The sequence below is a fragment of the Lindgomyces ingoldianus genome, assembly GCF_010093535.1.
Source record: "Lindgomyces ingoldianus strain ATCC 200398 unplaced genomic scaffold BDR25scaffold_26, whole genome shotgun sequence".
Lineage (NCBI taxonomy): Eukaryota > Fungi > Ascomycota > Dothideomycetes > Pleosporales > Lindgomycetaceae > Lindgomyces > Lindgomyces ingoldianus.
The window spans coordinates 737,674-752,394 of NW_022985187.1; the positions used below are offsets into that span (position 1 = coordinate 737,674).

Consider the following 14,721-nt stretch of genomic DNA (forward strand, 5'->3'; position numbering starts at 1 on the left):
CGGGTTCTGGGGCGATGAAGTGGGGAGTGGGGACCAAGAGTCGTTCTGGCGGATGTCGTGCGTGATGGGCTGGGGAAAAAGACCCCAGCGGTTGCTCTTCCCTCGTGGCGGGGCCCTGTCAATAGACGCTGGACTGGCAGTGATTGGCTTCCGCAATCCAGGTCGCGGAAACGCTGTTCGGGCTTCGGCGCAGCCTCGCTCGTTCGCGCAGGTGAAGGTCGCAACGCCTGCGCCGCGTATTATTAGCAGCACCACCAAGCCTCTGGCCTCCTCCTCCTCCTCCTCCGTTTCCAGCCTTTCTCCGTCCGCTCTGTCACCACTCAAGTCACGTCCCCATGCTGGACACCGCCATATCGTACCATCTGGGGAACCACCCTGCGCAGGGCGTCGCTACGTAAGGACGAATGCGCCTGTGCCCGACACCTCTATACCTATCTCTCCACCCCCACTGCAGCGTTCGTCCCCCCAGCTGCAGACGGCCATCATGACCTCCTTCTTTGGCAGGTTCAAGGGTACTGTAAGTAGATCTATGCGCCATGGCCGCGCCGCGCTGTCTTGCAATGCCTGATTCTAATTGCTGAGCAGAGTCCCGCGAGCCCAGCTTCGAGTAACACCCCGGCGAAGAAAGATCCCCACCTTCCGCAACCCACACCTCTAGAGAAGCTCCTTGCCGATGCTGGCCCTCTACGCGGCGATGGAAGCGACAAGTTCTTTGGATTCGAAAATGTATTTCGCCCTATGCCTCTCATCTTTCTTTTGGAGAGTCCGCTTGCTGACCGCGCCAAATCCCGCAGTTTGGGAGCACATGGTAATTGAGTCTCCTCACCCCATATTGCGCCGATTAAGTGCTTACGCAATCGTTCCAGTTACTGCAATTCAATAATCCAATGCCTTTACTACTCGGTACCGTTCCGAGAACAAGTCATAAACTTTCCTTCCAGATCGCCACCAGAAGTTCTCGAGAGACCAGCACAGGGGCCTCTACCGCGGCTAAACACCGATTTGTCCCCCCTCGCGAATAGTCAAAATGCAGCGCTTTCCCCCAAAGGGAGGAATTCCATATCGAGTCCAAGCACGGCATCGCCGAGGAAACCCGTCACGACCCCAGGCGCGGTTAATAACCCGCAAGGGATGAAGCCCGAGGATAACAAGGACTCACCAGAATACAAGAAGAAAATGGCTATGGCGGCAGGGCCAGTCCTAACCATGGACTATGAGAACTCGAAAGCATATGGCATGTCGGAGTCTCTCTTTACATCGCTTAAGGACATCTTCGAGGCAGTAATCGCGCATCGGTCACGCATGGGCGTAGTGAGCCCCAACAAATTTCTTGAAATTCTGCGGAGGGAGAATGAGATGTTCAGGACTCCAATGCACCAGGATGCACACGAATTTCTGAATCTACTGCTAAACGAAGTAATGGAGAACGTAGAGCAGTTTTCGAGGCAACGAATAACAGAGGTTGGCGATTCGGACTCGAAATCTGACTCAAATGCCCTTTCCGTCGCATCGACACAGACAGCTTCCGTCCCAGATCGTACTTCGGTGCCATCACTAAACAATACTGGTTGGGTACACGAACTCTTCGAGGGCACGCTGACGTCAGAAACAAGATGTCTCACATGTGAGAACACCTCACAACGAGATGAAGCATTTTTGGACCTGTCGGTAGACCTAGACCAGCATTCTTCGGTGACAAGCTGTCTGAGGAAGTTCTCCGAGGAGGAGATGCTTTGCGAACGCAACAAATTCCACTGCGACAACTGCGGGGGCCTACAAGAGGCAGAAAAGAGAATGAAGATCAAGAGACTACCGAGGATCTTGGCACTTCACCTAAAGAGGTTCAAGTACACTGAGGATTTACAGCGGCTACAAAAATTATTCCACAGAGTCGTATATCCCTACTATCTCCGACTATTCAACACTACCGACGACGCTGAAGACCCGGACAGGCTCTACGAGCTGTATGCGGTCGTTGTTCATATTGGTGGCGGACCGTATCATGGACACTATGTCTCTATCATTAAGACGCAGGATCGAGGCTGGCTGTTGTTCGATGACGAAATGGTCGAGCCCGTCGATAAAGCCTATGTCCGAAACTTCTTTGGGGGTGAGAACGCTCTCGCATGCGCCTACGTCCTTTTCTATCAGGAAACAACATTAGAGGCTATGCAGAAAGAGCAGGAAGCCGAGGGTCTAGCTGCTGCTAAACATGCTACCGAACTTCACCAGGAGCCGCTCTCCGCTGCAATTCCCAAGCAGAATGGCGTTGCTAATGGCCATCCGCTTCAGCATGCCACTACCCCAGTTGTGGAGAGCGAGGATCAGTTTGTGAGCTTGGGTCACGCTGCGACAGCACCTCCAATACCGCACGACCCACATAATCCACCAGAGAATATTGTGACGAGTATACCGATTCTGAGTCCGAAGAAGAGCAACCTCCAATCGAAGAAAGAGAAAGCAGAGAAGGCAAAAGAAGAGAAGGAGAAAAAGGCACAAGAAAAGGAACTCGAAAAGCAAGCGAAACAAAAGCGGAAAGAAATGGAACTTAAACGTAGAGAGAACTACAAGAAGCAAGAGGAAGACCTTCGAGCTGCGTTAGCCGCAAGCAAACTATCAGCGAAAAATGAGGCAGATCTACGCCGAAGTCACACCCAAGTCGATGGGAGCGAAAATTTGAGCGAAAAGGAACCACATGTGCAAGAGAAGGAGAAGGAAAATGGGTTCACCAGTAAAGGTGGTCTGAGCCGCTTCCGACACAGCAGTATGAGCATCCGCCACAAACCCAAATTTTGGTCTCACAGAGACAAGCATGAATCAGAGGCCAAGACAGACACGGAGCATGTAGGCCCACAGACGCCAGGCGTGGAGACAGGTAGTCAGGACGTGACACCGAATGCAACACCGGACAAACCTGAGAAAGAGAAGTCAAAGAATCGCTTTAGCTTAGGGAGGAAGAAATCAACCTTCCATCTCTAGACACGACGCCTTTTCTCATTATGAAGCTGCAGGTCTCTGGGCTCTTCGAATTCTGTTTGTGGAAATAATCATATTTCTCATCACTGGATATTTGTATATTTCAAACTAGGTACGAGGCTCTCTGTGCATACTTCTCCCTTCCTAAATCCAGAGCCATGAAGGTTCTTATGTATAACAAGATTTTTCGTAAATTGGAGGTTCGGCATGTCCTTTATAGGGATGACGAGATGTGATGCTTAGCATGGCATAAGCGAGCATGGTAGCTCCAAGAGGAGCTTGCTTCTTGCTGGTGGATGAAGAAGTGTTCATTTGTTCATAGCTAATGAATTGAGAGGCGTGAGGGCGCGCAATCTAAGGACGACTCGTCACTGCGAGGAGTAAAGTGAAGAATATTATGTTAGGATAACCCTCGACGATTATTGATAGGCGAGACGCGTCTATACAGTGTGTGTTCTTTTGCCCCAGTAGGAAGCGTGTTGGGTGTAACGCAGTCCTAGCAATCTCCAGCCATTTCGTGATGATGGCTGCAGTAGCAACACTTCATTTGTTCGTGGAACTCCAGGAAGCGTCCGCCCTATTCTATGCCTCCCGTCACCATTCCGCGAACTAAATGCCACCGTATCACACCTCCCTGTACCCCAGTCTCCCCTTCCTGGTATGTACATAATTCCTAACGCCCAGTCACCGCACTCACCCGAGAATCAATTCGTAGAGGATAATGACTGTATTGATGAACATAAGAGGTACTGCACGTTTCCGTTAACACAATCCTTCTTGGCTCACTATGAGAGACAACGTACTTCTCATTAGCGTCCGAACCGACGAAACGAGGTTTACAAGCCGTGCTTTTACGCTGGCGTCGTCGCGCGCACCGCCGAAGCCAGGGTCAGCAGACGACGTCCAGCCGACTAGCAGCAGAATTAGTCTACCTAGTATGTAGCGGGATGGTCTAACGGGAGAGAAGGCGTACTGCGTGCGAGGAAGCGGTCTTCGGAGAGGATGGCGATGCCGTTGATGAGGAGGACTGCGACTGCTGGGGGTGAGCAATGGCACTTTTCAGTTTCGAGAGGGATATGAAGAACCATATATGAGACCACCGAGGCCGAAGAGCACCATGGTGAGCGCGGCGGTTGTACGCTTTTCTTCGGTGGAGCGCGGAGAAGTGTTTCGTGGAGTTGCCTGCCAGGTCAACAGATGCCAGATGTGGCTTCTGGCCTTCCGATTCCGACGCCAAGACCCAGGCATCTGGTGCGCTCACGTGACTTGATTCACACCCCAAGATACCTGGAGACTGCATCTTGTCACCTCATGTGGAACATAGCAGATGGGCTCTAAACTACCCCAGTCATATTCCATGTTACAAGAGTAGGCGAAGCGATGGAGTACAAGGATACTATCTCTGTTTGTATATGTACAACTAATCCGTACTAAGCAAACCATTCAACCCTGAAGGATTTCATAAGTCTGTCAGAGTACTTCACAGCTTCCTTAATCGGTTTCGCGATCATGGGTTCTTGAAGCACCTTTGGACAGGGGTCTGCACATCGTACCTTCCCTCAGCCATTCAGACGCCAATATTTTATCCAAAGCTTCGCGGCTCGTCTTTCGTTCGCAATTCTCTTTCTTCGGAAATCCTGCACGTCAAGGGATGCTGCGCACTGTGATATAGCACAGAGCGTCTTTCAGAAATCGCGGAGTGATCGACACGATCAACCAGGGTCCTCACGACGTTTGAAAAGATCCCCATTCACAGCATTTGACTTTCCCGTTGCTCGATTATTCCAATTGCGGGACTCGGCGCTAGAACCGGCGCCGGTCGCTGGCTGTCCGCAAGCCTAGAGCGACTTTCTTTCATGCACCATTCCTTGTCCATTAGCGACGTCATATGCGAATTGAAGTAGTAGCTGTGTTCTGGAACCCGCACGTTTTCGGCTCCTAGCTCCCTCCAGTCGCTCAACATTCTCCAACTTCTTTGTACTTCCTCACAGTCCACCTGTCTTTATTTTCTCTACACATACTGGGGCTTTTTTCTTTTTTGCTTTCAAGTTCCGCAAAGAGCCATAGCAGCTCCTAATATACTCGCTTAAGAATTGGGCTCCGAACCTTGCCATCCACACCAGTGTTCTAGACTTCCTGGACATCCCTACGTACCTAGGCCACCAAAACAGCTCTTTAAACACTCCTCCATACTCAAGAGAGCCTTTTCGTCGCGTCGACAAACTTTACTTTCTTTCAACTTTGTGGTTGAATTGGAGAGGCCTGGGGACTCCCATGTTCTGGCTTTCGCGACTATTCTTTGGTTAGTAGCTGGATGGCGGGCCCTCTCGGAACGCCGTAAGGAACACGCACAACACGTCTATTGACCGGGAGATTCTCCCGGTATCGGCTTTTCTGGATGGCGGAAACAACATTTCCATCAAGGCCTAGTGGCAAGCTCAATTTACCCTCTCCGTTAAACACGATGACTGGTGGTGATGCTGGAGTGGCTGGGTACTTTAACTTGTGTGAAAGAGGCGTGCAATCGCCAAGCTCTGCAAACAGCAACGACCCTCTGCCCATACAGCTACCGTCATCGCCATCAAATACCATGGCCGCTCTCACCGCACTGCAGTATCTGCCCATTCCGCTGTTGGTATTGTCCTCTCTCAAGACCGTAGTTCTCGCCAATGAAGCTATGGGAAGACTACTGGGTATCGACTTTGAAAAGACTGTCAGAGACGGAATGTTAATAAAAGAAATCCTACAGGGTAAATCTATGGGTGAGCTAGGCATTGATATCCTTCAGAATGGCTCACCGATTCTTGTGCCGTGGGAGGTAAGTCATGTACAGCTATGCTTCTTGCTATTTCGTCACTAAATATGCTACAGGACTTCTTAGATTCCATCCTGGAGGACTCATCAGTAGATACGGACACTGACGAAGACAACGACAACGACAACGATGGGCTATCTGCATGCGAGAGCGGGGGCAGCACGCCCACCCCGGCACCTCCCATCAACGATCCTCTTATCGCCCACTCCAAGTCATTGTTGCCTCAATTGAGTAGCTCCAACCTGGCCAGAACCACCGTGCACGATGTCGCAGTTGACGTGGTCATTGCTCCTCTGCGTGGGGTTACAGGCGAATGGCCCTGTCCAGATAAATCTACACTAGTACACAATGCGATGCAAGCCAACCTGATCGTCTCGGTGTGGTACATTGAGGACACCCAATACTACACGTTAACATTTACCAGTGCCAGCCCAGCTAACACATCAATAACCTCCCGCCCCTCGAGCCGAGTGGTTACAAGGACGAGTACTGGTTTACATTTGAACAAATCCCGCAGTTCAGGTTCAAGTTCCTCTTCCTCCGGGCAACGCTCGGGCAAATCATCTAATCCAAACTCCAAAACCGTGACGCCAACCTTCCAAACCCCGGATTTCCCTCCGCGTGGCCCACCCTTGAGGAATACAAATGACATATCATCCAATGCTTCAATATTCCAAAAGGCAACTCAGATGAAAGATGCAATTCTAAATTCGATAAACCTTCCAGCATATGGTTAGTTTAGTCTCAAACACAACACTTTTCTAGCTAACTTTAGTGGTAGCAATGTGGAAAGATGAAAGTTTTGGAATCCCCAATAAAGCCTTACTCCGACTGATGCCAAAAAACGGGAAGTATTCTCCCGGTGACCAGCGAGCATTTCTATCACAATACAGCCTCTACACTGAGGATTTTAAACGCGAGCTTACATTAGACGAGTTTCCAATCATCGAGCTTTGCCGTAGTAGGCAACGATTTGATGGCCGACGTATTGGAATGCGTAATCCGAATTCAGGGAACCGGATAGTTTATGACGTTACAGGCGAACCTGTTCTACACGATGAGAGTGGAGAATTCTTGGGCGGGATAGTAATTTTTAAAGATGTCACCGAATACACCAAAAGGATTGCGGCGCAAATCGAAGAGAACGAAAGACAATTCGAGTACATTGCAAATTTCATGCCGGTCATGGTATGGACCACCACACCAGATGGGATGCATGACTGGTTTAGCCAGAGGTGGTATGACTACACCGGCCTTACGGTTGAAGAGTCCCTTGGAGAGGGATGGAGGTTACCTTTCCACCCAGAGGACATGCCGGCGACCGCTAAGAGATGGCTACACTCACTGGAGACTGGCGATGAGTACAACACCGAGTATCGGTGTCGGAGGCACGACGGAGAGTGGCGCTGGATGCTGGGTCGAGCAGTACCCTTTGTTGACGATGATGGCCATATCATCAAATGGTTCGGAACTTGTACTGACATCCACGACTTAGTTGAGGCCCGCCAGGAAGCAAGGCAGACTAGGGCACAGCTTCTTCGCGTTATTGAGCATGCTCGGGTCACGCTTTGGGCTGTAAACAAAGACAGCGAGTTGATACTCCTGGAGGGTGACCTATCGTGGCGCGACGTTGAAGGTGTACCAACAATAGAACGTGACATATACGAATCATTTGGAAAGAAAGAGTCAAGAGAATTGGAGCGATGGCACGACCCAATACAAGAGATTCTACAGGGCCATGCGCACGATGAGATTGTTGAAAAATACATTGACGGTGCCCGTTGCTATCGCACCCGCCTTGTTCCATTATGGAGCACCTCCCGAGTTGGGGGGGTAGAGGGAGAGTCTTACATTGATGGCGTTATAGGTGTGTCAATGGATGTCACTGAGCTCCGTTGCCGTGAATTGCAATTAAGGGAACAAGAGAAAGAGAACTCGAGACTATTGGCGAATGCGGTGGCAGCGAAGGAGGCCTCCAGGATGAAATCACAGTTTCTGGCAAACATGTCTCACGAAATCCGTACCCCTATCGCCGGAGTCATTGGCATGAGTGAGCTTCTCCTGGATATGAACCTGAGCGACGAGCAAAAAGAATGTGCCGAGAACATTCAACGATCAGCAAACGGCCTCCTTGCTGTGATCAACGATATTCTAGACTTCTCGAAAGTGGAGAGTGGGCGATTGGATGTTGAAGAAGTGCAATTCAGCTTGTCGGTGGTGTTACGAGATGTCAACAAGATGATGTCCTTCGCAGCCCAAAGAAAGAACATTGCCTACAAAAGTCACATCCAACCAGAAGTAGAGCGAGACCTGAGAGTCATGGGTGATCCAGGAAGACTACGACAAATATTGACCAATGTTTTAACCAACAGCATCAAGTTCACTTCTGAAGGGCATGTCCAGCTATTTGTATCCATTACCAGAGAGACCCAGGAGACCGTAACGGTGCATTTCGTAGTTGAGGATACTGGTATTGGGATTGAAGAGGATGTCAGGAAGCGTTTATTTCAGCCGTTTTCTCAAGCGGATTCTTCCACTGCTCGTAGATTTGGTGGAACGGGCCTAGGTCTAACGATCAGTAAAAACGTAAGTCGAAATCTCTCACTCGTATATTACGTACCGACCTACCGTCCTCGTAGCGGTCAATTCGATTCCGGCAGGGTCTCGCAGATCTCTTCCCCTAGTTAAATGTCCCGTAGAAGATGCTGTTGGACTGACTGATAGTAGCTTGTGGAACTGATGCGAGGTGACATCGGACTTGAATCGAACCTCGGTCAAGGAACAAAAGCTACATTTTGGATTCCCTTCAACAAAGCTCCGTACCAGGACGATGGTTCACCGTTGATCGATCTGGCGTCGATTCCTGATCGACTTCAGTCTGACGTGTCGGTCTCATGCGGAAGTTCCGAAGATCATGCAACAGCATCTCAAACTCCAAAACTGTATAATGGAAGCCATAGAAAACCTTACGGATGGGGCAACTCAGAAGCATCGCAGCAGATTTCGATGTCGCCGCTCGTCAACCGAAGCATTCCAGACCATCTAATAACCCTATCAGAGAATGAGAGGCAGAAGATTCACATCTTAGTGGTAGAAGACAAGTACGATTAACCCTCCCCAAGCCTTCATTCCACACTGCCCCTTTTCTCAACCTACGTGCCGCCTTGCTAATTTCGCTGTTACAGTCAGATCAATCAACAGATTGCTCTCAAGACGATTAAGAAATTGCATTTCTCAGTCAATGCTGTTTGGAACGGCCAGGAGGCGCTGGACTATTTGCTAAAGGAACCGTCTCCAGAGCATCCCCGTCCCCATATTATCCTAATGGATGTTCAGGTATATGGACACTTTGTGTTCGCATAGCGCGGGTGCTGATAACTGCTTCTCAGATGCCTATACGTGACGGTTATAGTGCGACTCACGCCATCCGCACCGAAGCCCCTTTTAAAGACATTCCTGATGTTCGGCATGTCCCAATCGTGGCCATGACTGCATCTGCAATACAGGGGGATAAGGAGAAGTGCCAACAAGCTGGGATGGATGTGAGTACACGGGTGTCCGCTTGGACCCCTACTGCTGCTAACTCTAAACCACTGCAGGATTATTTGGCTAAGCCAGTCAAGGCGAAACTTTTGGAAAAGATGTTAGTACGATGGGCACTTGAGGGTAGGAAAAAGCTAGCCAAGATGCCCATTTCCAGAACTGTTGAAGATCATCAACCCGCGTCCACTCCAACGAAGGACAAGCCAAACACACCCGCCCGACCTAGCAACGATCAACAACAGATATTTCAGCACCCTACCGCACCTGAAACGGTGGCGCAATATCCAGCGCTCACGGCTGATCTTGATCGCCTTCACTTTGAGAGCAATGCCGCCTTGGCCAAAACCGAAGAAACGGACGGCGACCGGGCTTTGCGACGTATCGAAGCCGAAGAAATGGCATCCAACCTTAGAGATGATAAACTCCTCTCTTGGGCTGGGCCTCCACGAATACACCGCCATCATAATTATCAAGGGGCGGGGGGCCCGACCCATGAGCTGACACAGGAGAACATGCAGAAATTCACGCACGAACGGGAGGGAGAGCCCACCCACCCTCGGAGAGCGCGTGAGCATGATGCCAACTCAAGTGTAGCCATGGAGCCCCGTAGTCGGAGCGAAAGCAGAGCCAGGGATTCGCCATCCTTGAGACCTTCGCTGTCCGATGTCCGTCTTCGCGAAAGTGAGAGAACGGTTACGCCGCGGATAATGAAAAGAGACAAATGAGACACAATACCCTCTTTTTGCATATTGCTGCAGAGTTGAGTCCACTGGATGTTGCCAGGCTCACTTCACCTGTTCCTGTTCGTCCTTCTAGGCTGGATGCTTGGTCCGCAAAGCCGATCCATGACAAGGATAATGGTGTCAATTCTTGAGAATGCAAGACAACACCTAGTTGCTCTTCTGAGTGCACCCCACCATGGGAGGAGCTTAGTCAATTTAATTATGATAAAGTGGCTCTGATATCAGAAACCAGGAGGTGTTCATGGTTAGATAGTGCAGGTCGGCGGCCGCGCAGCCTCACTTTATTGGCACCGACCTCCAAGACAGTTTGGCGCAGCGCTGTTAGACTTTTCACGATTTTGCGTCGTTCATTTACGTCCAAGCAGTCACGACAAGGTCTTCGTTGGTTGGCCCTGGAGAAGTCCATTCTCGTAAGATGTTCTTCGACGACTTGCTTCTAGACCCGAGCAACAACGCTGAACGAACGGATTAGCCGCACCAGACAACATCAAATTAGACTCAGAATTGAGCGTAGCACGATGGTCACGGTCCCTAAATCGTCATTACGCCTTTAACAAACCTGAATTTCGCGCAGAGTCGTTGGCGGGTGCCAATAATGTCCTAGATCTTAACGAGCAAATGTTGGGGACACTTCAACGGCCTAGAATACACTGGACCTGGTGTTGCGAAAGTTTGTTGATGTGAGGTTCAAGCTCCCTGTAGCACGTGAGTGTAAGGCTAATATTCAGACTGAAGCTGCGGATGAACAATGAGCAAGTGGCCAATACAACTAAACACTTGTACCAATTTCCCAGGAAACAAACGATTAGATTGCCTGACAGCTTTTCCTCGCGCCTTCGAGCTCTTCTCGCCGTGATTTCGCCACATGACTTCCCGACACTGCTTGGCACCCTTCCTTTTTGATATTTTCAAAAAGTCACTTTACTTGATACATTGATCTCGTTGACAAAAGGTCTTGGGGTTGGATAAAGGAAATGAATTAGCGCACGTCTTTTGCATGTTCGGGTTCGGGAATAAGATGGACCATTCGTGGACGCCCTCTTGAAAACAAAAATTAATTTTTTTGGAAATCTTTCTTCAGCGTTGCGCCTCTAGCTTGGAAGCGATATCTTGCAACAAGAATGGGGATTCTCTACATTCCTCGAACGCAGGGTTTTAAACGGCTATCACAGAATTTTGTTGTGTCGGGAATAAGATGTGCAGAAAAATCTTGGCCGACATGGAGTGAGCCTGAAGGATAACAAAAAGGCAACGGCCAAACTCTGTTCATCTGTCAGTGTGTAATGCAGGGTCCACCAGGGAAGTGCCAAGCACGGCAACCCTGGGAAATACTTGGGCTTGGATCTTTGGTCGGCGAGGAGGAGCTTCTGGTTGGATGCTAGCGCCATCCTGCCTCCCCCTCAACCTGCACCAAGATGTACATGGCTTCGAAAAGTCACAGGAAGTGTGGCCCGCACTTGCATCGACCTTCCTGCACTAGCTTTACACGCCATTTTAGCACGAGCAGCCGATAACTGTGGTACAAACGACATGAATCGAGGGGAAAAAAATAGATACTAGACCTCCATGTATGCTTAGAATCACTTGCTGGAGAGCGGATGCCGGAATGCAATAGGGTGATCTTTGTCAGGTTGTATTACTGTGGCGGCAAGTCGTCAAACACAGGGAGGCGCGAGGCAACAAGCGAGTGAGCATCAATGTGAGGCAAACGTTGAGCATCGACAAGCCTCCGGCAGCCCTGCATGAAAACACCAGCGGAGAAAGAGGGCAGGGAGGACCTGACTCCGTGCAGTGCAAATGCAAGGCGGCCCTCCGGCTCCAAAACCCAGCCACTCACAGCCGCTGCAAAAGATGCCGGACCGCAGTGGTGAGATGGGAGCTACCCGAAGTGCTTTTTCTGCACGGGTTGCCACTTGGGGACAGTAACCTGACTGGCTCTGGAGGGTCGGATGAGGGTCGATAGAAACAAAGGAAGTCTGCCAAGCCAGATACGACCAGTGCACAGGGCGACGGTGATTGATGGTTCTTGATGTCTTTGGGATGGAGAGGAGCAGCAAGGGTTCGAAGGCACATCTCCCGTCCCCCCTCGACCACTCTTATCCCATAGCGTCATCTTGCATGCACTTCATCCCGATACAACGGGCGGCCCCACTTATTCTCTCTTGGCTGTTAAAACACCCAAACAAGCCCTGTGCAGCAGCCAACTAGTGCTCTTTTGACTAGGGCCCGTGCGGCAACCCAGGGTGCAGCGCCAAGGGCGGAGTGAGGCAACTCAGCTCCAGTGACGACATCAGGGCGTCTTTCCAACAAGCCTGCCGGTTCCTCGCTCTTATCCCACCACGTCGTGTCAGCAGAAATTGTCTTGGCTCTCATCATTTATGAGAACTAACAGCTTCGTCGTCATCCGCAATAAGGCTGTAAAAGCTAGCTCGTTGTAAGCTCCAAGCGGCACACAGCACAAAGACTTTCTCCGTCCAACTGGGAGTTAAATCCTCACGTCGGTTGCGGAAATACAGACGCGATGCTGTCACCTGGCTTGTCGGGAACACGTACCGGGACGCGCTCGGCATCAACATGGTTCGTGGCCAGCGACTTGACATCATGTAGCTCGGGGGAGGAATCTGTAGCCAAGTATTCGCCGCGGTAATTGGCTGGCGGGCGGACGCGCTCAGCCCCAAGAGCGGAATGCGCTGGTCGCGCTCCTCGAAGCAGGTACGACAGCAGCCCACCATCTTGTCCACACTAGAGGGCAATTGACCATGCACGTACCGCAATGGAGCGGGCTGTGGCCCTGGCGTCGCCCGAGATTGTATCTTCTTAGCTCGTGACCAGAGCGAGCATAACAATCTGGTTAAGCTACAAAATCGGGCTAGTTGAAGTAATTCTGACGGGCGATCAAACGCTTGCCTATTGCTTAACGCGCCGCGCAGAGACTCTCAGGGGAGGCTAATTTCACTTCGGGCTGCCGTGGTGCTCGCTCAAGAGGCTCGAGGGTAGAACGGGATTGCTTTCGGTCGTGGATACACCGCGCGCATCGTCCCAAACACTAATTAGGGAGCCATCCATCGAGAAGGGGAATGGGACGAAAGTTACCTGACGCAATTACGCTTCCAGCACCACCTGGGTTTCCCCCCTTCCATTCACCTCTTTTCAACGCTCTGCAAGCCGTTGAGCTTCAGCACGCCTGCTGAAAGCACTTCTGATCTAAGGCCACGCCAGCGTGGATCATGGCCAGCAAAGCACACCGCCGCACCCGTGCACTGCTTCACACCGGAGAATTAAGGTCAAATCTCCCTAAATCGCGGCGCTGTTCAAAATCCTGTCCGCCTGATTGTGGTTAGGCCGCATTCCTCAATACGGGATTTAGCGGCCGTCGAGTAGCCCAAACGGGTAGTGAGTGCTTGGGAGTGAATTCGCTAGGCCCTGTTTGGGAGGCCATGACAAGGCGGCAGACAAGTGGCGGCACGCCAAAACAAAAGGCAAAAAGACCCACCCTGCCTCCCGCCTCCACCGCGTCTTGATTCGCTCTCCGCGCCAGCCACACGGCGAGATGATGAATGGTTTGATGCCGGGGGCGACGGTGGGCTGCCAGGCGCATCACCCGTGGTTTTGCTGCTTTGGCGTTGCTAGGCCGCTCGAACGCTGAGTTTCTGCGATTGGGCTTATAGCGGACAGCGGCGCCTTTCTTTGTCGGCGTCTTCACGGCCCTTTAGCACAGTTAGGAAAGTTCAACTCCAAGTTGGGTGCCAGTGGGAGTGAGGAGCTTTGACCAATATCTCCCATCCCAAAAGCAGCCTCCGGAAATCCTTGTGTTAGCGGCGCTTGATGCCCTGCACGGTCTGCACCTGCACGTAGTGCGCCGGGATGTTGTGGTGGCTACACTTGAGCCAGCTTGCTCACTCCTAGCCTTGGCTATCTAGCCTCTGATGACGCTCTGTGATTCGGACGTGAATTCCAAGCACGCGAATTTATCAATCAGCCCTCCCCAATTGATGCCCGCTGATCAACAGTTACTGCCTCAAATGCTCACTCAATTCCAAATCGTCGCTTGCAACAACAACACCACCGTTAGTCAATCAATACTTTGTTCAGCATCGCTCAGGCTCTCATCACTTCTGCTTTGTTGCTGGTCTCACCCCTCCGACAGCCAGCCAGTAACATTTGGAATCCGATCCGAAACCACACCTTCACCGCAACGACTGCACACCCACGCAGAGACGACCGCGGACCGCCCCTGCGCCCGCTCCTAGCAAGACTTCTCCACACTTTTACGCTGCTCTTGAAACGCTCAGCACCTGCCACGCCGTCATCTGCACACCGCAAGGCCCGAAAACTCAATCTCTCTGGTCCATCGCCACGGCTCCTGCTTTGGACTGATCTTGCGATCGGCAACTCACGCTGTTCATCATTACCCTGTCCGGAAACCCTTAAGGCGGGAGTTCCCAGTGTCAGACTCAGGTTCAAAAGGTCACGTCTGCGTGCCAGTGATCGTCTCAGTCCCCACGTTTCTCGACCCTCGATCCGTCTTGTTTCAGCTTTTAGAGCACTACTCCGAGTAACGTGCTCTCCACGATAGTATCATTACTTGTTCGTTTGTACTCCTTCAGCATCGTCGTTGAGAGGGGAGTTCCCCTTACTGAGTAT

General features: G+C 51.1%; 4 protein-coding genes across 4 annotated transcripts; 2 read left to right on the forward strand and 2 right to left on the reverse strand.

Moving 5' to 3' along the window:
- Positions 1-291: 291 nt before the first annotated feature.
- BDR25DRAFT_290882 (cysteine proteinase) lies at positions 292-3,330 on the forward strand. Its single transcript, XM_033688549.1, has 4 exons — positions 292-517; positions 586-726; positions 795-808; positions 867-3,330. The coding sequence occupies exons 1-4, from the start codon at positions 485-487 to the stop codon at positions 2,977-2,979; spliced, it is 2,301 nt and encodes a 766-aa protein (XP_033545042.1). The 5' UTR covers positions 292-484; the 3' UTR covers positions 2,980-3,330.
- A 45-nt stretch (positions 3,331-3,375) lies between these two features.
- Positions 3,376-4,159, reverse strand: BDR25DRAFT_305189 (Yos1-like protein). Its single transcript, XM_033690363.1, has 4 exons — positions 4,062-4,159; positions 3,950-4,009; positions 3,780-3,887; positions 3,376-3,725 (listed from the first exon to the last, which is right to left on the reverse strand). Exons 1-4 carry the CDS (start codon positions 4,093-4,095, stop codon positions 3,670-3,672), a joined length of 258 nt encoding a protein of 85 aa, XP_033545043.1. The 5' UTR covers positions 4,096-4,159; the 3' UTR covers positions 3,376-3,669.
- A 998-nt stretch (positions 4,160-5,157) lies between these two features.
- On the forward strand, positions 5,158-10,168 carry BDR25DRAFT_58603 (uncharacterized protein). Its single transcript, XM_033698784.1, has 7 exons — positions 5,158-5,794; positions 5,848-6,523; positions 6,573-8,377; positions 8,519-8,892; positions 8,977-9,127; positions 9,181-9,333; positions 9,391-10,168. The coding sequence occupies exons 1-7, from the start codon at positions 5,375-5,377 to the stop codon at positions 10,057-10,059; spliced, it is 4,248 nt and encodes a 1,415-aa protein (XP_033545044.1). The 5' UTR covers positions 5,158-5,374; the 3' UTR covers positions 10,060-10,168.
- Positions 10,169-10,276: 108 nt separating this feature from the next.
- Positions 10,277-14,687, reverse strand: BDR25DRAFT_357945 (uncharacterized protein; the record flags this gene model as incomplete). The annotated part of the gene is made up of 31 exons (XM_033695871.1): positions 10,277-10,403; positions 10,433-10,510; positions 10,543-10,608; positions 10,637-10,677; positions 10,734-10,773; positions 10,808-10,996; positions 11,066-11,152; positions 11,195-11,209; positions 11,248-11,339; positions 11,374-11,444; positions 11,489-11,591; positions 11,662-11,698; positions 11,739-11,956; positions 11,991-12,110; positions 12,149-12,200; positions 12,254-12,438; positions 12,468-12,555; positions 12,596-12,819; positions 12,847-12,868; positions 12,907-12,961; positions 13,012-13,123; positions 13,176-13,197; positions 13,222-13,281; positions 13,347-13,396; positions 13,436-13,784; positions 13,811-13,953; positions 14,009-14,076; positions 14,108-14,124; positions 14,191-14,262; positions 14,300-14,592; positions 14,625-14,687. The coding sequence occupies 31 exons, from the start codon at positions 14,685-14,687 to the stop codon at positions 10,277-10,279; spliced, it is 3,159 nt and encodes a 1,052-aa protein (XP_033545045.1).
- Positions 14,688-14,721: the final 34 nt, after the last annotated feature.

What these genes read in the sequence shown, in the direction of transcription:
- BDR25DRAFT_305189 (XM_033690363.1), bottom strand. Translation starts at nt 4,095, where the DNA reads ATGGTGCTCTTCGGCCTCGGTGGTCTCATATATG. An exon ending in CCTCGGTGGTCTCATATATG is followed by an intron (nt 4,010 to 4,061) that starts GTTCTTCATATC and finishes CACCCCCAGCAG; the next exon opens with TCGCAGTCCTCCTCATCAAC. An exon ending in GGTTCGGACGCTAATGAGAA is followed by an intron (nt 3,726 to 3,779) that starts GTACGTTGTCTC and finishes GGAAACGTGCAG; the next exon opens with TACCTCTTATGTTCATCAAT.
- BDR25DRAFT_290882 (XM_033688549.1), top strand. Translation starts at nt 485, where the DNA reads ATGACCTCCTTCTTTGGCAGGTTCAAGGGTACT. An exon ending in TTGGCAGGTTCAAGGGTACT is followed by an intron (nt 518 to 585) that starts GTAAGTAGATCT and finishes ATTGCTGAGCAG; the next exon opens with AGTCCCGCGAGCCCAGCTTC.
- BDR25DRAFT_58603 (XM_033698784.1), top strand. Translation starts at nt 5,375, where the DNA reads ATGGCGGAAACAACATTTCCATCAAGGCCTAGTGGCAAGCTCAATTTA. An exon ending in CGATTCTTGTGCCGTGGGAG is followed by an intron (nt 5,795 to 5,847) that starts GTAAGTCATGTA and finishes AATATGCTACAG; the next exon opens with GACTTCTTAGATTCCATCCT. An exon ending in GTCTAACGATCAGTAAAAAC is followed by an intron (nt 8,378 to 8,518) that starts GTAAGTCGAAAT and finishes GACTGATAGTAG; the next exon opens with CTTGTGGAACTGATGCGAGG.